This window comes from Borostomias antarcticus (assembly GCF_949987555.1).
Source record: "Borostomias antarcticus genome assembly, chromosome: 5".
NCBI classification, from domain to species: domain Eukaryota; kingdom Metazoa; phylum Chordata; class Actinopteri; order Stomiiformes; family Stomiidae; genus Borostomias; species Borostomias antarcticus.
In genome coordinates, this window is record NC_140238.1 from 25662085 (window position 1) to 25683533 (window position 21449).

A 21449-nucleotide genomic window follows, 5' to 3' on the forward strand; every position below is an offset into this window, starting at 1 on the left:
TTGATAAGTTAGAGGTGCCACAGACTGACAATCAGCAGCCATTTTGTCGATTCTGAAATGTACGTCTCTCATGTTAACTACAGTACATTGATGGCTTATCCAAATTGCGTAATTGTACCCGGTGAAGATGGTAGCAGAAGGTTCCTTATAGCCTCGCAAATTCTATCTAAACATGCTGTCATTTTTCTATAGCCATTAGTGTGCAATCTACATTTATTACATGAAATGTTAAATCAAAAAAGCTGTCTGCGTAACCTTTAAATGACACACACAAAGTTTCTTGGTTCTTAGATGAAAATAATATTTATATGGTTTCCATAATAACCACTTATGTGGTTTCACTGCTGTCGGGTCAAAACCTTGTCCATTTCCAAAATGACAGAATGTTGTTCAGAATGTTGATTACATTCCAGTTTCAACATAAAATCACATGATGAGCTGTTTAGAACACATTTGATCCCAGGGGTGGCAGGAGTTCAGAGGTTGTCCCAGCCTTCAATTGATTTTTTTTTTCAATTGGAGGGAGAGAAAAAAATCACCAAAATGCGAGGTTTTGACACCACAGTAGTTTGTTTCAGCACAATCAACAATAGGCATTCTTTTTAGTAATCTTTAGTTATCTGGAATTAGTAGGTAATTCAATATGTGACCGTTCGTGCCTGGGAGACGAGACCGGACATCAATTTGTCCAGGCATAGCAGTCTGAGAAATGATTTGGTCCAGTAAGGTTGAGTGTTGTGGAACACAAACTGCATGCCCCTGACTTTATCCATAATTTTCGGGCACCTTTTTGGCCTGTGACCACCACTAGACATTAGAATTATAGCAAGGTTCTGTTTAACGTTAACTGTATTTTTCTTATAAGAAGCTTAGCCATTAGAGTCATAATAAACCACAGCATTGAAAAAATAAGAGCCACATTCATAAGTAATACATATTCTTTATTTTCAATATCTCTTGGTGCATAATTGTGACAAACAAACGTATGGGGCATGTGTAAGCTCCTCCTAACTTAACACTATATTTTCTGACTGCTGAGAACTGGTTAAACCAGAATCATGGAGGTGTTTTATCGGACTTTACTCACTCCCTCCTTCCTTCTTCCTATTGTCTTCTGTCTATATCTAAAAACACAGCTGCTCTCTCAGGAATCCGCTTCTTTACGTCAACCTCTAAAAGATGGACAGATTCAGTGTAGCACTCCAGCTTTGTTCCTCACACACACAAATATGTGCGCGTGTGCACACACACACACACACACACACACACACACACACACACACACAAACACACACACAAACTCAGTGTCAGGTTACTAATGATAGTTGTTGCACAGGAGAGTCGGCTATATAAGGCGCAGAGACAAAAACAAACACAGAGGTCAATCTCCAAAGGTGAGAGTCAAAGGGCTCTTAAGCGGAGTGATCTGAGGGTACCACTCTGGTGTACAGTATACGTTTCATTTCCATTCTGGGAAGTGCTCTGTTATTCATGAGTGTTTTGCAAATACAGTGCAAAGGAAAAATGTGTGTTTAAATGTGTGTTTAAATGGGGGAATTTGTGTCAAGTGGTGCGTCAATGTCATTGCCCTTGTTGGCCAGACACATCAACCTTCATCAGTATCTCAAGTTAACACTGTGGTTATTCTCTCTTAAAAGAGCTTTAGTTATAATTAAAATTAGCCCTTGCAGATGGTGCTACCTAGCTTTAGTAAGTGCTGAGGTTTTCCACCCCTCTTGTTCTATTCCATGCTGCAGCTCTTTGTTATCTAGTGTTTACCAGCAGTAGTTCTCCTCCTGAAGGGTTTCAGTTTAGTCCTTGGTACTGTAGCCATTCCAGCTGGCCCATATTAGTTCCTGGTTTGACTGCTGGTGTATTTCACGTATTTCAAAGGTTCTTCACCCTCACATATACTTTAAAATCTAAATCACTCACTTCTTGTCTTCATTCCTATTTTAATACAAGTGGCTCACAGAGACTGAGGTGCTTATAGGTTTTGAGGTGCTGTATTCTTGTTTGACAAAGTATTTTATCATTTCAGAGCTATGACATTTCAAGTTTTCATCTCCTCAGCCACTGATGAATTTATGATTGTAAGTGGCATGTGTCAACATGAGAATGGAGTGCCTGTAGGTTATAGATCATTGTTATATTACATGTGTTGTGTGTGTGTGTTTGTGTGTGTGTATGTGTGTGTGTGTACAGTGCAGGTATGTGTGTATTTTTTAGTTAATATGTGGCTCAGTTTTTCTCACTGGCGGCACCATCACTGTCACTATTGCCATTTCCATTGGTACCAGGCAGGGTGTAAGGCAAGGAGGGAGACAGAGACTGCTTGTTTTTAAGTGGCAGGACGAGGGGCTGGCGGATGTTCAGGCGGTCTTTCTCTGCCTCCAGGTCTTCATCATAGCGCTCATCTTCATCATTGTCCTCTGCCTCGCTGTGGTGGGGGGAGGAGTGGCGCGACAGGGCCGGGGATGGGGGCACAGAGGCTGGTCTGGGGTAGCGAAAGCCCGAAGTCTTGAAAAAGGGTAGCAATGGTGGCATAGGTTAGGTACTCTGAATACATTCTGAATACATTTGCAGAGAACAGAAATGTTTGAAGGAGAGCAGCAGTGAATGTACACCTCTAATTGTTGGTGTTTCTCTCTCTCTCTCACACACACACATACACACACTGTGTTACTATACTTGTGTAAACTTAACCATAGCCCTAAACCCTAACCATAACCATTACCCCTCACCCTAACCCCGATCCATAACCATAATTGTAACCCAAGCCCTCAGCTCTAACTTTTGACCCTAAAATTAACAAAGGATTTTTTTTTCTTGTTTCACTATCCTTGCCCCACAACTATAGTTACAGTACACCTGCGCGCGCACACACACACGCACACAAACTTACAGAGGTCGGGTCATGAGGTTCATACAAGTAGGTGTCTGGGAAAGCCTTAGCCAGGGCCATATGACGAGCAGATATGTAATACTGAGACAGACCAAGAGAGGGAGAGAGAGAGAGGGGGGCGATTAGGTGGTAATTGTCAGATCAGTTCACAGGTATCAGATCAATAGAGGCCAGGGGCTCTCACCCTCCCCAGGTATCTCCAGTCTAGAAGGTCACTCAGGCGCTCTGTGCGGTTCCGTTGGATGATACGCTGCCGGCGACTTTGCTGGCAGAACTGGAACAGGAACGATGTGAGCTGGTTACATGACTCGTCAACTCCCCTATACCTTCGGTCCAAGATGTAGATCCCTGCATATGGAGAAAGGAGCTATGAATCACAATGTGTGCTGTAATTACAATGGAGGTGGGTGCTTTGAGGCTTGATCTTGTGGATGTTACCCTTCTTAATTTGAGATACAGTGCCTATAAAAAGTATTCACCCTTCTTGGACTTTTTCACATTTTATTGTGAAGGTTTTTTGTCACTGATAAACGCAAAGTGTTTAGGCGGCTGTGGCTCAGGAGGTAGAGCGGGTTGTCCAATTATCATAGGGTCAGCGGTTCGAATACTGGCTCCTTCTGTCCACATGTCAAAGAGTCCTTGGGCAAGACACTGAACCCCAAATTGCTCCCAATGCGCAGGCTAGCACTTTGCATGGCAGCTGTCGCCATTGGTGTGTGAATGGGTGAATAAGAGGCCATTGCAAAGCGCTTTGGATAAAAGCTCTATAAAAGTGCTGTCCATTTACCATTTACAAAGTAATCTATAATGTCTAGTTTGATGGGGAGGGGGGGGGGGGGGGGATTTGACATTTTCATAAATCAATTACAAATATATATATTTTTTAATGTGTAATTAAGTTACAAATAATAATGTAATGAAGTTACAAATTAGTTTAAGGGGTAGGCTAGTTCTGAATTTTTGACATTCAGCCTCATTTAAGACTAACCCGTAATGTTGTTGATTGATGGAGAACATTTTCAGTTGATTCTATGCCGTTTCTCGTTCGGGCGTTAGCGGCATGCTAATGCTAGCGCAATCAAACTGAAATGGCTAGCATTCAAGAAAACTAATTTATAAACACTCCAAACAAGTAAGGATAGCCAGATAAATCAGCTGAAAATGTTCTCCATCAATAAACAACATTTGGGGCGACCATTGATAATGTCCCTTGGGAATCGAAACTAACTCATCAGGGCCAGACGCTTTGCATTTTTGTGAATTGGGTGTGGCAAAGCCAGGCTACTATTCTTGTGCTGTCTCACATGAACCTGGCACATATAGTCTATACTTTCCTTGATCGCCTCAGTATTGAGCTAGCTACAGTTGTTCTGCAGGTGCGCACTCAGCTACAGTAGAAGTCAACGGGGCAGTCAAGACGTTAGAAAAAGTATGATCAATGTGCTTTTCCAAGACTGGAAGTACGGGGTGTAATCTTACAGGTCTCTGTATGCTCTCCTGTGAAATGTATCACAATCTGAAATTGAATGTTTAAACAAAAGTTCCATTTGAAACAGAATTATTTCGCTGACCGCACCTCATACATTTTGCACTGTAAAATTCTGCACTAGTTGTCGCGAAGGGGGAGGGCCACTTTGAAAAGCAGCATCATAATTAGGCTACAAATCCTAACCTCAGAGTTTACTAGCTCGCTTGCTAGCCTACTACTACAGTCTAGATAGCTAGCCAGTGTAGATAGCTAGCCTAACCAACTATTTCACTGTGTGAAAATAAACCATGTATGGAAATCGCATAGCCTACACTATGTTGAACTAGGGCTCTGGAAGCCCTGTAATGATATGTGATGCATTGCCATGTTCTACAGTAGGTCTACTCAATTACAATGTTTATTTCATGTTGTAACCTTGCTATGTGGGCCAGACATATAAGCTATTAGGATAATAAACAAACCCTCAAGTACAGATGAGTTTTGGTAGATGTGGTGACATTGTAATTCACTGTAATTCACCCCATTCATTTTGCCCAATCTTCGTGAAATACCCTCTTTTTCCAAAGATTTTCAAGCGAATTAACACCTAAATCATTGTAAATTGGAGTGATATTAGAAGCCCCCAAACGGTTTTCCATTAACAGAACAATTCTAGTGAGTTAACTCTATGTCATAATGCTCCGTGTTGATGCGCGTTTTAGTAACATGTTAGAGCATTTTCCATCAACAATGTAGAGAATGGAATACAAATATTACCTATTGGGCATGAGCCAATATTGAGGTGAACATCTTTGGTATGCGCGAGTCATAAATCATTCTGTGCAAGCTCTGTAGATATATTCTGAGTATGTAACATTCTTATATCACTCCAACCTTTTTCTATCATCTGAATGTCTAATGAACTCTCACTAATCCACCCCTAGTGAGCGTATTAAATTAGTTCACCAAAATCCGCAATCACTGTAATTTTTTTCCCATCAATTATGTCGTAGTAACTTTTAGATGTGCATCTATTTTGAGTGAATTATCTTTTTGATGGAAAAAGGGCTATAGAGGGACTGCACATTCAACTAATTATGTTACTTGTGAAGAAAATATATCCTACAAGAGCTTGTGTGTGTCATAGCAAAGTCGGTGAATACTTATGCAATCAATTATTTAGTGTTTAAATTTTATTTCTAATTAATTTTGAAAACTGACTTTATAGAGTACTGTGTAGTGTGTTTATCAGTGACAAAAAATTAAATCCATTTTGATTCCATGTTGTAAAATGTGAAAAAGTCCAAGGGGGGTGAATACTTTTCATAGGCACTGTACATCAATGTTTTAGACAAAATGTGCAAGTCACTTTGAATAAAAGCACCTGCTAAATTACTAAAATGTAAATGTAAACATACAGTGTACATGTAAACACACACACACACACACACACACACACACACACACACACCATATGCAGAGGGGTCTGCTATATGTTCCTCCATGAAGCAGCCAAAGCCTGATAGATTGGTGGAGATAGAGGGGATCCCCATGACTGTGCACTCAGCTATAAGAGAGAGAGAGAGAGAGAGAGAGAGAGAGAGAGGTGTTAAGTGTATAATTTTATAGTACTTGAGGTTCAGCATGCAAGATTTTGTGTTGACCTAGTCTCTCTAAAGACTCAGATATGAAGTTGAATCGCTGCACTCCACATGGTACATATACTGTAGAGTCTGCGTCACTTCGCCGCTTCAGCTGGTTTTCTGAGGGCGGGTCTAGGAGTCAAAACTAAAAGTGACAGGTCATAGCGCCAATGAGAGACACTAGCCCAGGTTAGTTGGTTGAGGTCAGGTTGGGTGGAAGCGTCCGATCTCTAAAGTTGTTACTGACCGGTGACCAATATTTTGGGGGTACCAATCACTGGCTAGGATTTGAAAACCAGTTTGGAGCTAGAAGTGTCCAAACCCCATAGAGAGATCTACAGCATGCACCAATGGGTCTGGCATTGAGACTAGTGTTGTCCTGCTGAGTTGTACAGATGTTTATCTTCTAAAACTTGGCATTTACCGCTGCTTCGCAGCATGAACAGCTGCGCCACCACTCGCAAACTCAAGAGGCAGCAGATCACTGTTACTGTAAATGTGACCCCGTTGTTCATGCAGGCTTCTTGTGTGGTGAACACAAGACTGACAACCTGGTGTGGAACTGCTAGTAAGTCAAAACTGTTAACAACTACATGTAAACTGCAGAAAATGGCTCCACTTATGAGGGAAATGTGATCATTTAGGTAGTCTATTAAAGAATTGTTGTAGGCAACACCATAATGGCTTGGTGGACTATAGTAGAGGTCTTCACGGGTCCAAAAAGTTGGACCCATTATGAAATGGACCTGTGGCTTTCTTACCCGAACCTGATCTGCATAAATACATTTTTCAAAAAACAGAGACCCGGTCGGAAATGGACCCGAGAATAATCAGGACCCGTCCGAAACGGACCCAATGATAATCAGGAATTGGACCGAAATGGACCCAAGTACAACCAGAGCAGTGCCCTTACAGACAGGATCTGAACAGACCTGACATAGATATTCCAGCGGCAACATGCACCTAACGGCTCTAGCAAAAGAGCAATAATGTGCACCATTGATTTAATACCAATGTAATTTCAAAATAAGTTATTTATTTGTTTCAAATGCATGCAATATTTAGTTTATTGAAATAATGATGGGATATGATCAGCAACCTCACTTGCCCGATCCTCTCTCCTTGGAAACCTACACAACCTTAATTTCCTTCATCATCAATGCGCCTTTTTCCTGGCAATTCCATAAAATTTTACAGTAGGTAAGCCTTTTTCATATGTTAAAAAAATCCTATTATCCTATTAACATAAGATCTTTTGCACAAGTCATCCAGCCAGAGGCCTACTACAGCCTTTCTCGAGATTTACCTGAAGAAACCTGTAGCCTAATATGTACGGCTATAACTTTAACGAAAAGCCTTCACTTTAGCAGGTGCCAGCTGGTCTGTGTGTTTGTGTGGCTTTGTGCGATGTGTGCAAGATGTGAACAGCAGTTTCAATTGACTGAAAGATGCACGTGCTGCCTCAGTTCATATGCTCACAAAACGATAAGAGATTAAATAATTTGATAGGAAAAAAAGATGATCGGGTCTTCGCTGGTCCAAATGGGTAAAACAATTTCAGATGTGCTTACCCGACACCAGCGGCAATGTATAACAGACATTGTACCCGTAACCGTGAGATGCCAATATGTTGGACCCGACCCACTCGGGTTTTGGGTAGGGTCTCGGGTTTTGGGGTTCAGGTGGACCCGTTAAGACCTCTAGTCTATAGATATATAGATACTTGACTTTATTAATCCCTGAAGGGAAATTCAATCATCATAGCAGCCAAATACATTAAAACACAAATAACAACAGGCACTGTAGGCCTACATAAACACAAATATTCAAACACTCAATATACAGTATAGCAGTAGGGCTGAACAATTGAAATCGAAATCGTGATTTGAAACAATACGATTAGCAAATAATCGCAAAGGCTGCGATTTAAGTGGGGAACGCGTCATCTCTGACCTACATACGTTCAAGCTAGAACGCTGGAGATCGGATCTTCAGACAGAGCAGGTTGCAAAACGTGAGGCGCACCACACTGCCACACTAAGGTTGTGTAACATGACAACATGTGGAAAAAGTGAAGGGATATGAATACTTTCCGGATGCATTGTATATCTGTCAGACAAATTGCAATTAGATCCCCAAATCGTTCAGCCCTAAATAGCAGTCCAGTTACACTCAACGTTTAGACACATTCAAGTGCTCTGACTGAAGTGCAAAGTGCATGTGCAAAGGGCAGAATGTTAAAAAGCAAATGCAAGCTTTTTTGCCTCTTGAGGTTGCTTGCCCAATGATGCCTCCTGGCAGTTACAGTAGAATGCAACTCTTCATAAAAAAGACGAAATGCTAATACTAACACACCGGTTGCAAAAAATTAAATGACAAACATCTGTGACAAACATCTATACCTGGTGTGTAGCCCCAGGGTTCGTAGTAGGAGGGGAACACTCCAAGATGGCAGCCTCTCACAAACTCCTCATAGTCCATAGGCAGGAGAGGAGAGGTGGAAGAGAGGAACTCTGGATGGAAGATCACCTAACAGGATGACAGCAGAACACTATGATGGGCTGACAAGACACTTGCCTTTGTAAAAAGCAATAAATGGATGCCAATACAGGTACTTCAAAACCAAAATATGATAAAAGTGCACTAAATTACATTTCATCATTACTTAAGTGAACTGTGAAGTTTTAAATCAGTAGTTGAACAGAGTACTACGGCCTTGGATGTTGATTTAGGATTTTGTCACACTGTTACTAAGATTATTGGGCAGTAATAATTATTGGGCAATAATAATTATATTGAGCAATAATAACCAAAATTCCTCTAGATGCAATTGGATAGACCAGCTACAGCAAATCAGAGCAACGAAACTTTACTTAGTTATCATATCAAGTGGGTACAGTCATCCCATCAACTCTGCCCCATATTAGATAAAGGGTTGTGATTGGCCCAACCTATATCTGGTCAGGTGGAAATCATTTTGAAGGCGTGCGCTAACACGCTATATGTGGAGTGGTTCAGGTTCACCTCCTTTAGCCATTATAGTCAGCTACACAGGTGATGGGTTATACACAAACCATGGATGTATTAAAACTAGACACTCACTGCTGCATCACATTTTGGAGGGGTTGTTAACGTTTTTGGGAACTCCAAATTATGACTTTGTTATGGAATGTATACCATCAACGCATACTGTCAGAATGGATTATTTTTGGTTTTGGAACCGACTTTCAAACCGAGGTATACCGTGAAACAAGTAACTGGCCCATGCTTATACTGTACACCACTATTCTAACAATTGGATCGCGCTCAGGCAGTATTCATACTGAGTAGTGAGTTTAACCAACTTTGTTACATATACATATGCCCAAATTTCCCCCATGGGATTATTCAAGTTTTATCTTATCTTATACAACCAAAGTATAACAATGTGGTCTTATTAATGAAATATTCTTTGCAGGATTACGACAGCAGCAGTGTGGATGACAGTAAGCTCTGCTCCACCTTGACACGGTCAGCAGAGCTGTTGAACAGGCCGATTCGGCGGATGCTAGTGAGGATGGGGTCGTTGCTGTCCTCCAGCATGTTATGCGTGCAGATGGGTGGCTGGCACTGCCTCTGTGTGGCAAAGATGGCACGCTTCATCATGGTGAAGTCCTCCTTATCCAGCATCTTTGACACGTCTGGTAGCTGCCCACTAGAAGTCAGATACCAAGAGATTCACTCACTGGCTAGGTCTAGTGGTTCTAGTGCAGTGGTGTGGTATGTATGGATTTAGTGAGGTTTGCTCTAGTTGTTTGAACAATACTGTTAGTTATACATCTGGAATGCTATTGTAGTATAGTAGTGATTAACAAAAACAGTTACTTACACTAGTAGTGATTCGTAAAGTTTCTTTCCAAAGCGTTCCTTCACGGTCTGAGCTGTATCCCTGTGTAGATAAAAAAAATAATAATACAGGAACAGCAGCACAATGGTGCCATTATTCATATTATGGTATTTTTATTCATAACAACAAAACACACAAATGACAGACGGTAAAAAGTGGCTATTAGTTACCACTAAAGACACACTATAAAGGTCATACAAAGTTGGAATTGTTGACTATAAACAAGGAAACAACCTAACCACTTCCTGGTTTATTTATCTCGCAAACTACTGTATCTGTTTTTGCTTGTGACAGAGACATGTTGATTATGGGACTACTAAATCAACATGATGGTTGGTTGCACAGTATGAAACTTACCTTTCAAATATAAATTGGGTTCTATGGGCACCAAAACTGCACTACATTTTAATTATAAATTATAATTTTTTGACAAATTTCAATGGAAATACCTCCGCTTTCTTGCCATTGAAAACACACCTGGTATTTGTTTTATTGTAGAATGTCAATACATTAAGGTGTCCACTCTTTTGGTCCATGCTTTTGGTGTCCAAAAACATTTCGGGTATTGTTACAAACAAAATATGTATCCTTCAAAAGTTGGAGAAGGTTGGGATTACCATAGCTGCTTCCGGACTGCTTGGCCTTTCAACGTTTCCACATTAAAGTTGTTTGTCCGTGCAGGCATGATGAAGAATGCAACGACGGTCACATCACTGTGGTTGACCTGAGAGACGGGTCAAGGGGTAAATGCTTACAAACCTTTACTGGGTCCAAACTGACATTCATATACACAAAACGGCTAATCCCTCCTCTTATGTGCACCACCAACCACCTGCCACACATCTACACACCCACAACCTCAACAACAAACCTGCACACATATGCACGCACACTCACCCTCAGCAGATAGTTGAGTCTGGCCAAAGCCTCCAGGAAGATGTCAGCCCCTTTGTTGGAAAACTCATATCTTCCAGCGATGAAAAGGAACAAGCACTTATCTAGGTTGAAGTCCAGGTGCCTGATTTTTAGGAAAACAATAGGGAAGACATGTTCATCATTACGTACTTTTGTTTAGTGTGTAGAAACTATTAGTATTTTTATGTATTTTGTATTCATATTTGTAAAGTTTGTTTTTTTTGCACGCAGGCTCCCTTATAAAGTTACTCTGCTGAAATAAAAGTTAAAAAAAAAAATCATTACATTGAAAATGTAGAGATCTGTGTATGTGTTATTTAGTTTTTATCACATTAAATCAGAATGTGTGTGTGTGAGAGAGAGAGAGAAAGAGAGAGAGAAAGCTATAGAGAGAGTGCGTGTGTTTGTGTGCGAGCGTGTGTGTGTGGTTTGCACTGGTTTCCCTGTGTTCCACTGCCACTGACCCGTAGAAATGTCCTCTGATGAACTCCTGGATGCGGTTCTTGCTCTGAGCGTGCAGGTTCTGGAACTCGTGCATGGCAGAGAACTTCTTCACGTTCAACCCATTTGGAGTGACAATGTCTAAGGAGAGAAATATTCTACTAAGAATAAACAAGGTCAGAGGTCATGGAGACAGTGAGACCGCTCACAGTCAACCAATTCAAACAGAGAACAACAAAAGAGAGACATATATATATACTGAATATATACAGAAATACACACAGGCACACACACACACCTGGTTTCCTTTTAAGCAGGTGCTCTGCCTCGATGGCTGTGATCTGGGAGACGGTTGTGAAGACATGGGCGCAGCGGGCCGCAGATCTCTCAATACAGTAGCGGTGGTATATCTGTCTGTCACCTGCCTCCTTATCTACGTTGAACTGAGAGAGAGAGAGACAGAGAAAGATAGAGAGAGAGAGAGAGAGAGAGAGAGAGAGCAAGTCATTGCTAAATCAGTAAATAGGCTAAAACACATTAATTATAGCATTTTGCTGCAGTTAGGAAAATGATTAATTTACGTTCTAGACACTTTAAAGCAAATTGACTTACAATATGAACCAGTGTCCCTGTCGCTTACTGGTCACATGGTCACCACGGGCCTATCTACCGCCTCTCTTTGTTTGCCCAACACTCTCATGACGCAGCTCATATCTTGTTTGGCATCTGGCTATGCATTCAATTTAACAAACTGTGTTGTGGACATATTTTTAAAATAAGTCTTAACAAAACACAAGGCTTGTTCGGGAATAATTATAGACCCCCAAGACATTACGGTGTTGTCTACAGTAATTCTTTGTCTACATACTATACTGTAGGCCTACAGGTCAAAATAATTATCAAAATAGTTTTGATTTGATTTCACTCAGGAGTGGAGACATTTTTTGCAGTCTACATGTACTTGTTAACAGTTCGGTCTAACTACCAGTCCCACACTAGGTTGACAGTCTTAAGTTCATTGCACAGAGAAATCTGCATGAACTGTCAGGACAAATTTAACAGTGTTCTGCCTCCTGAGGTTGTGAGTGGTGGTGCAGCTGATCTCGCTGTGTGCGGTGACAGCGGCCAAGAATGAAATGAGTGAGATCTGGTTTAGAGTTAGGGGTAAATCTGGATGACATTATGTGGATCAAAGGGAGCATGTTTATGCAAGTATAGGGTATTAATAATCTCACATTTTGGTATGAACTACAGTGCCACTTACTGTATGGTGAACAAGTTAGCTGTGAATGCCATGCTGCAGATGCAAAGAAATCAGAAGATAACTTTTTTTAAACGACACACACAGCACATAAAACACAAACATAGCACACACAAACACACACCTCAGCGAGTTTGTTGTAGAAGTCCACACTTCCTGCACATAGGTAGCGTCCCAGCAGAGTGGCATGTGTAGTGAATATGGTTGCCACTGGTAACTGTCTCTGTCGACACAATACCAGGCCCAGGCCGGCCAGCCATTCGTGGAAATGGGCCAGGATGTGGGGGGGCTCATCACACTGTGCTGCATACTGAGGAGATGACAAGGACACAGTTAGTGAACAAATGCATACACGCACAAACACACGTACACGGTGGACTGGCTAAATGTCCTACTACATTCTTTAAGGTACACTAGATCATTGTGTGTACAGTATAAACACACAGTGATACACCGATCAGCCACAACAGTAAAACCCCCTACCTAATACTGTGTGTAGGTCCCCCTTGTGCCGCCAAAATAGCCCTGATGGTATGTACTCCCCTTGTCTTCTGGTATATGTGTATGTATGTATTTGTATCTACTGTATGTTTGTATCTAATATTTCGTATCTACTGTAAATATGTATCTGATTGTGTTATTTTGTTGTCTTTAATGCTGCAACAGTGCAAATTACCCCCGGGGATCAAAAGTACACTACTACTACTGCTGCTACTGCTGCTACTGCTACTACTACTACTGCTACTACTTATTGCGGCCAAACAGTGAAGCTTTATTATTTTCTTTTATCTTCTGCCATGTGTGTCTATGGCAGCCCATGAAACCATATGTACACACTGATCAGGGGACCTTCCAATAATTCATGTCAATACCTCAAACCATCTAGTACCAACAACAGGTCAGATTTGGAGAGGCACACAACTTTTGATCTGTATGCCTGATTTTCAAAAATGAGGTACCATTGCATTCCTTGGATCAAGCCAGGTTTAACATCATGCCTATGACATAATTTTCCTGCCATAATCAGACCTGCCAACCTTGGGAAAATATTTTGACATCAGCTGTGTATTTCTTGTCTGAACATTGGGAGGGGGACACATTAAGCGGAGGGTCTGTGAGTCCTCCCCCAGGACATTTTGAGCGTCAAATACTTCATTTCCTGCATTCTGGTGAATTTGTATGGCCTTTTCTGCATCAATTTAATATCCAAATAAATGAATCAGCTTATATATAGGCACATATATACATCATATAGGCCCGATGAAAAAAAAAATCTATATTCAATTGTATTCAATCTGGGAATGTATCAATATTCTATCAATCAATATCAATATCAATAAATATCAATACTTAGTGACAACATGCACTACAATTCTAAACTGAAAGAGTCCGTTCTGTTCTCCTGTCTCTGCCTGCAGGCAGAGTGAGTGACAGGTCGCAACACAGAGCAGTGGTATGAAATTTCACTCATGTGAGTCTCGAAGGGATCAGCCCACATCTTTTTTTCCAGCTTTCATTTTCCTTCGCAAACTATTTTAAACTTCACAGAAGTGGCTGTGAGTAGGCCTACTGTACAAATGTTCCATGTCTATTTATGTTTAATGCAAACAATTTTCAAACGTTCTTAAAGACGCCATGAATTTTGTTTTTTGTTTTTTCATTTTAGATCACATCCTTGGTCATAGTGTGTCCTATTTAACAATACTGTACATGCCCCAAAAAATACAAAATTTTAGGTTTGTCATAATCTTATATCAAATGATTTTTTCCCCCCAGTAAAACCAAATCTCCCGAGTGTGTTACGACCCAACCGGGCAGAGTAGCCAAATGTGCCTGGGACCCCAGAAGCAGAGACGGAGACCCGAGCAGGTTTCAATAGTTTAATGAAACAATAACTCAACTGGCCTAACGTGTGTGTGAGTGTGTGCGTGGTCAAAATGTTGATGGGATGGGTACTAGACTATGTGTGTGTCTTGCACGTGTCTACGTGTAACCTATGTGTGGTGCAAGTGTAAATGTAGGGCAGCGTGTTGGAAATGTGCTGCGGAACTAAAACTAACGAGGGAGAGTCCGAGAGGGGGAGTCCGGGAGGGGGAGTCCGGGAGGTAGTCCAGGGTAGAGAGCAGGGGGGGAGGTCCGTCCGAGGGGTTCCGGGGTAGGGAAGCACGGGGGGGGTTCCAGGGGTAGAAACAAGAGGGAGGTTGGGAGGAGCGAAGGAGTAGGAGCTTGGAAGGGGAGTCCGATGGAGGGCGCGGGTGGAGCTGGAGACACAGGGCTTACGCGGGAGGGAGCCACAGTAGTCAACGTTCAAGCGCCCGACGTCTGTCTTCCGCAGCCTGAAATAGTGCTGAGCCCAGGTGGTGATTGGCATCAGCTGGCCTGATTGTAACCGTCCACACCTGCTGCGGAAGGAGACGCCGGGCCCAACCTCAAGGGTGACGTGCTGAGTGGGACTGGGAACATGACCGCGACTGGCTCGGGCGTGGGGGCACAACAGAGTGCTTACATCAGCAATGCAAGAGCAAAGTGAACCAATAATCTCACAACATCCACCCATCAATCAAGGCTATCTGTCTATCGGATCTGTCCAAAATTGCTGTTCAAATTTAACTGTTCAAAGAAAACATGATACGCAGAGCAGAGGCTTGTAAAATGTACGGTAACACTGGTGTCGTCATGATTTTATTATCCAGTGGGGAAAGATCTGCACCATGGCATCCCTACTGTTGTATTGTGTCTTTTTTTTATACAATACTCAATAAATATTCTTAAACTATTTCAGTTTAATCTAGGTAAAAATAAATTTGAAAAAAAGTTTTTTTTTTTTTTTAAGCAATAAAAGAATTCTACTGTGATATTGATTTAAGGCCATACCACCCAGCTCTAGGTGCAGTGGCTATTTAAGAGACCTGTATGCACATATCCTGTAGCCTAAACATAGCATTTTTTATCCAGTGCTTTATGGTTATAATACATTATATGACTTGTCATAAATTCCAATTCTCTCTTATCTGTGCCTTATCAGCAACTTCTACACATACCCTAACATGCGTATTACCAGTAAGTATGCATCACAGGTGTACTGTATAGAGGTAGATAAATGTCAATAAACCAATCCAATAATCTCTAGCCTAGAATGGGCAAAATGGCACAAACCCGGAGACCCAATTCTCTCAGCGTCCATCACCATTCCTCTCGAGTTGTGCTCCTGTCACACCATATAACTGAACCTGTGCACCACCCTCCTTGTGACTTACCTCTCCTAGCAGCCAGGCGGTCAGGAAACCAAAGAGGACTGCATCGTTGGCCTCACGATCAAACCATGGTACGCCGATGGCACAGTTCTCCCACAGTTCCAGTTTCCATCGGTCCAGAGACCATGCAGTGAAACCAACATCGATCAGAACCACATACGGACTTCCCTCAATCAGCCAGCGACCAAAGTACACCTAGACACAGACAGAGGGACGGTTGGTGAGATAGAGAGACAAAGGGACAGACGGAGAGACATGAATGTATTATGAAATGTTGGAGACACAAAGTATATTTTTTGTGTACAAAAAGCAATATGTATTGGCAATGAGAAAAATGAACTGTGGCTAGCACCCCTAGTGGTGTGCTCTGGTACATCTTGTGTGACGGATGGAACGGATGCACAGAAAAGTCCATTTTAATAGTCCCCCCCACCCCCTTCCATTTTCATCATCATTATGTCAATGAATCAGACCGAATAATAGCTAAATAACTAAATTAGAGCTATCGTTTATGTACATACCAATCCCAGTTTTACCCTTTCATTAGAACATTACTGTGCTTTCTATCTTGTAAAAACAGAGGGGAGTTACATCACAGTAGTAACCCATAATGCCAAATGACTTTGCTCACGTACACACACTCCCCAGAAATAGATGGCCATGTGCGTTTGTGACACTGATACAGGCTCTAACCTTTAAAGAGAAATACCAGAGGGATCAGAGACAGTAGAAGGAGAGAAAGAAGGTCAGACATGCAGTTAATACACTGTTTGTGTATGTGCAAGAGGGAATACTGTTTTTTCTTTTCGAGGGTGTATAGGGGCAGAGATCCATGTGTTTCTTAATCTTGTGTGTGTGTGTGTGTGTCTGTACCTTACACCCACTGGCATTCATTTTGTCGATGGTTCTCTTGAGGGCTGGGTTGGTGGGTTCAATCAGCTCCACTTGAGTCCGGACGCTGCTCTCCATGTAGGGGCCCACCAGGAAGTAGTTTTCCCCCCATTCCTCCGAGGTCAGACGGGCTTTGGTCTGGATCACTGTGTAGATCCCACCAACTGCACTCAGACATGGATGGAGAGAGTTCAAACTTATGTAGGTTCCGTATAGACCATAATTCATACATACCTCTCACATATACATACATTACCTCTTACATATACATAAAATGCTCTTGCGTTCACTACTGAACCTCTCACACATGCCTAGAACCCTCTCACATTTATCTTAACCTCTCACACACAAAAGCTCTTGCATACTACTTAAATGCTCACATGCACACACACAAAAAATGTTCTGGCTAGAGATAGGGGTTTGGTGGTGGTGTAGTCTCAACGCCAGACCCATGAGAGTTCTTTCGCTGATACACTACGTAAGCTGCGCTAACTACGTTACTTCATGCTGCAGATCTCTCTATGGGTCAGGGACAAAAATCTGGTGTTCAAATCCTGGCAAAACACACACACGCACACTGAGACAAACAAAATTTACCTTTGTTGGCTACTTCCCATGCAATTTCGAACAGGATAGCATCTTCCAATTCAAACTCTTCGTCCCACTCCTCCAACCCCGACAGCGAGGTGACGGACAGGCTGCGGGCTAGCGGCATGCTGGATAAATGACAAGAGCATACCACACAACGGTCAGCTAACTAGTCCCCCACAGTAACACCAATGTGACCATCAGAAAATCAGGGTTATATTATTTACGTTTATTTTATGATTTATATTTTTGAGTTTTCAGGAAATTATTATAACCATAAACATTCACCTCGAACAACAAACGACAGAAAACTACACATAAAACTGTAGAAAATACAGCAATTGGATAAAGAAAATATATACAGCTATGAAAAAGGGACATACAAATATAGAATTTAGGTGGAAAAAGTCCAAATGAAGAATTTCAATTCAAAAACATTACATTATTATGGCAATAATGTTTTATTAAATTATTATTTGCAATAACTTATGTGGCAGGCTATCAATCGGAGCAACATATTCAACTTGTGCCAAGGCAAACCGCCCAAAGAACAAACAGGAACTGAAGACAGTTAGAGTAGAGGCCTGGCAGAGCATCACCAGGGACCAAACTTGACATCTGGTGATGTCTATGGGTTCCAGACTTCAGGCTGTCATTGACTGCAAAGGATTTGCAACCAAATATTAAAAATGACAATTTGATTTATGATTATGGTAGTTTGTCCAATAACTTTTGGTCCCTTAAAAAGAGGGGTACCACATATAAAATGTGTTGTAATTCCTACACCGTTCAACTGATTTGGATGTAAATACCTTCAAATTAAAGCTGAATGCCTGTGCTTAAATCACATATTGAATGTTTCATTTCAAATCCATTGTGGTGGTGTACAAAATGATGAAAATTGTGTCAATGTCCGAATATTTATGGATACCTAACTGTATCTATTGCTAAATACTGTACCTGTACTTTAAACTGTATTCATTGTGTTCAAAGAGAAATAGGCCTACAGTAGAGCCTAATAAGCCTGTTGAAGACGAGAAACAGTATGCCTAGGCTATTTCAAAGCGGACAATGCAAAGAATTTATTTTTGCATGCAATGCAATTTTTATTTTATTTTATTTTAACTGTTTCATTTTGTTTACTTGTTTATTCATTAATGCCTACACATTGTTTTTAATGTTTAAAGTATAATAAAAGGCTATACGGAAGGGGCAGTGTGCTATTTTGGACAGTTAGCCCCATTTCTTGTCTGTCTACCATGAACCTGAAACATATAGACCATAATTGTCCCCCACTCGGCGACAGCCGAAGGGGGGGGACTTTAAGTTGGCCGGTGTCATGTTGTGAGTGAGTGAGTCAGTGAGTGAGTGAGTCTGTCAGTCCCCCTGTAGTACCAGAACCCCCCACAAAAGGGACGCCTTTCCAATACATTTTTCAATTGACAAGTACATTTAGATTTTTGCATCAAAAACTATGCTTGGTGTCTCAGTATAGTCTCAGACAAGGTTACTTGGAAAACCATGTACTTTTTACATCCGCAGAGAGTAGAGCTAGATATTCTGTATTTCAAAATTCATTATAGGGCTTTAGACCATACGGGTGCATGGACTTGTTTGCCCACTAGATGGAGACGTTATTGTACTCTTATTCGCTCTATCATGGTTTGTAGAGCTTACTTTGGTCAATCATTGATACACATGATGTGACATTAGTAGCGCTAGATATGTCTGTATTTCAACATTCATTATAGGACTAATGAGAAGCAGGGGACTTGATACCACAAGGTATAATAATGGATGGGGGACAACATGTTTACACGTGTACAGTACTTGTTTTACTGATCATTCCAGTATTGAGCTAGCTGCAGTTTTAGTCAATGGGGCAACCATAAATGCAAACAGGGAGAGTGCAGAGCCTGTGACACCTTTCTCCTCAAGGCTGAAGAGGAGGATCTGGTGGTCTACTATGTCAAACACTGCTGACCGGTCTAGGAGTATCAGGACAGAGGAGAGAGAGTTTGCTCTCGCGGTGTAGAGTGACTATCACTGCAAGGTGGGCCGTCTGTAGAGTGGCCAACCTTGAACCCGGACTGGTGGGGGTCCAGGAGGTTGAAACTACTAGTGTTGTCACAGGGCGGGCGTGTCACGGATACATGGTGTCAACAGTGTCGTCATAGACGTGTAGATAAGGCATTTATTGGTGCATTTCTCTACACTGAAATGAAATGGGTGCACATAACTTAATAAATAAATATTAACAATATGTATTTACTGCAAAATATGTGGATGACTACACACATGCATTGCGAAACAGCAAGTATACTGCAGGCTTTACACTGCCTCAGTGCGCAAAGCATTCTGGGAATTCTCTTCTACCACTCTGTTTGGAGTCTGCACCTGAAAACGCTCAATCCTCAAAAGAAACGTAACACCCTACCTTACGCAGGATCATGCAAAATGGAGTGGTAGAGCCATGTGCTAGAGCCAAGGGGGGGAATTGAGATTGAGAGTGAAATGAGTGCTCTCACCCGTCTAACCCTAGAGACTGGTCTATAACTCTCCGGTCTGTAACACCCATTCTCCTCTCCTCTTGTAATTTCTTGTTTTATTTAAACAATGAGAATGGTGACTCATATTTCACATTCTGAAGTCAGAGGAAGTATGTCGTTTATGTGGAAATTGGACTCATCCGGTCCACAACGACAATAGTTAGATAATATTTGAGTTAGACATCTGAGGTGCTCTCAGAGTCAGCTAAAATCTGGTTAACAGTCAGCTGGGGCAGGAACTTAATAGAAGTCTAACTAATACCTGTAATGTGACTTTCATTGTCTTGAAAACGAGAAAACAGTGGAAGAGTTGCAAATAGAGGTAGAGGTTGGGGTGGGGCTGCTGAGTAGTAGCCTAGGCCTACTAGATGAGGAAGTGAAGAAACAATCTCTTTACTGATTTCGTTTGTCATTTTACAAAAGACTCTCTTCCAGCTCTTCGGGAGATGAAAATAACATAGATACACTGCACTATAAAAATATGTGCAGTGCAAACACACACACACACACACACACACACACACACACACACACACACACACACACACACACACACACACACACACACACACACACCTATTTTAGAAATCGGTCATGCTGGTGACATGAAGCACCCTGATGAATTCATAACGTTACTGGTTGTACAAACACTAGAATAAACTCAAGGTTCTGTTCCCTAGTAGCAGCATGGGCACTAAGGGAAGCTTAGTGTAGGCCTACCACTAAAACTAACTAAAGAAAGATGTAAGAAAGTAGGCTACAATCTTCAAGGTGTCATGATATCATTGGTATTTTTCCATTAGGCCTATTCACCATCCAGGCAGGGACAGGCATGCATGCATGCACGCACGCGCACGCACGCGCACGCACGCACACACACACACACACTGTACACACACACACACACACACACACACACACACACACACACACACACACACACACACACACACACAGCTATGCCAGACCCACACGGGGCAATGAAAGAAAACAGAACGACTGCTCGTGCAATATTTTTCCTATCATATAGTGAATGGGTCCATTATACCGTCTAAAGTGTTTGTCTGTGTTACGTTTGCAGCCTTTATGATACTAACATACACTAAATCCTTATACAGCCGGTCATATTCAACATTTCATAGATCACTATCATGGTGACGAGCTGTTATCTTGTTTGACATATAGCCTAGATTGAGAACAAGAACGAACACGTCGCGAACGTGACAGCCAACGCGTCGCAATTCGCTACATTCCTCTCGTCGCGGAAACGCTCGAGTACACCACGTACAACTCTAAATCAGCAATATATTAATGTATCATTGTAACTGCACTCACTTGCAACATATCCTACTTACCCTTCAACGTATCGTCCCAACTTCGCTAAGGCAAGCTATGGCAACATTGGCATCTGTTACGTCAACTGATAAAAGTTAGCCTCGCGTCAGTGACTCTCCTCGGTGGATAAAAGATATATAAAAGTGAAAAGCGATGCGAGAAGGGGGAGTGGCCCTTATGTGGATGCTAGTGATTCGCATTGGTAAATGCACATTATGTCAGGGTCGGTGTATAGTTGTGCAACGCCCAAAACCCGCCTTTTCACGCATTATTCATGAAGTTGGCTTCATGTTTCTATGGCGTTCATTGCTCA

General features: G+C 41.7%; 1 protein-coding gene across 2 annotated transcripts; it reads right to left on the minus strand.

The window, feature by feature from the left end:
- Positions 1 to 966: 966 nt before the first annotated feature.
- gys1 (glycogen synthase 1 (muscle)) lies at positions 967 to 21298 on the minus strand. Of its 2 annotated transcripts, XM_084437814.1 has the most exons (16): positions 21157 to 21298; positions 17262 to 17380; positions 16647 to 16828; positions 15777 to 15968; positions 12644 to 12829; positions 11557 to 11701; positions 11282 to 11399; positions 10800 to 10920; positions 10520 to 10626; positions 9885 to 9944; positions 9518 to 9710; positions 8419 to 8545; positions 5845 to 5940; positions 3090 to 3253; positions 2906 to 2986; positions 967 to 2520 (listed from the first exon to the last, which is right to left on the minus strand). In XM_084437814.1, the coding sequence occupies exons 2-16, from the start codon at positions 17377 to 17379 to the stop codon at positions 2242 to 2244; spliced, it is 2169 nt and encodes a 722-aa protein (XP_084293940.1). In that variant the 5' UTR covers position 17380; positions 21157 to 21298; the 3' UTR covers positions 967 to 2241. The 2 variants fall into 2 exon arrangements, with proteins under 2 accessions (XP_084293940.1, XP_084293941.1); XM_084437815.1 differs by lacking the exons at positions 16647 to 16828; positions 17262 to 17380; positions 21157 to 21298 and adding an exon at positions 16409 to 16440.
- Positions 21299 to 21449: the final 151 nt, after the last annotated feature.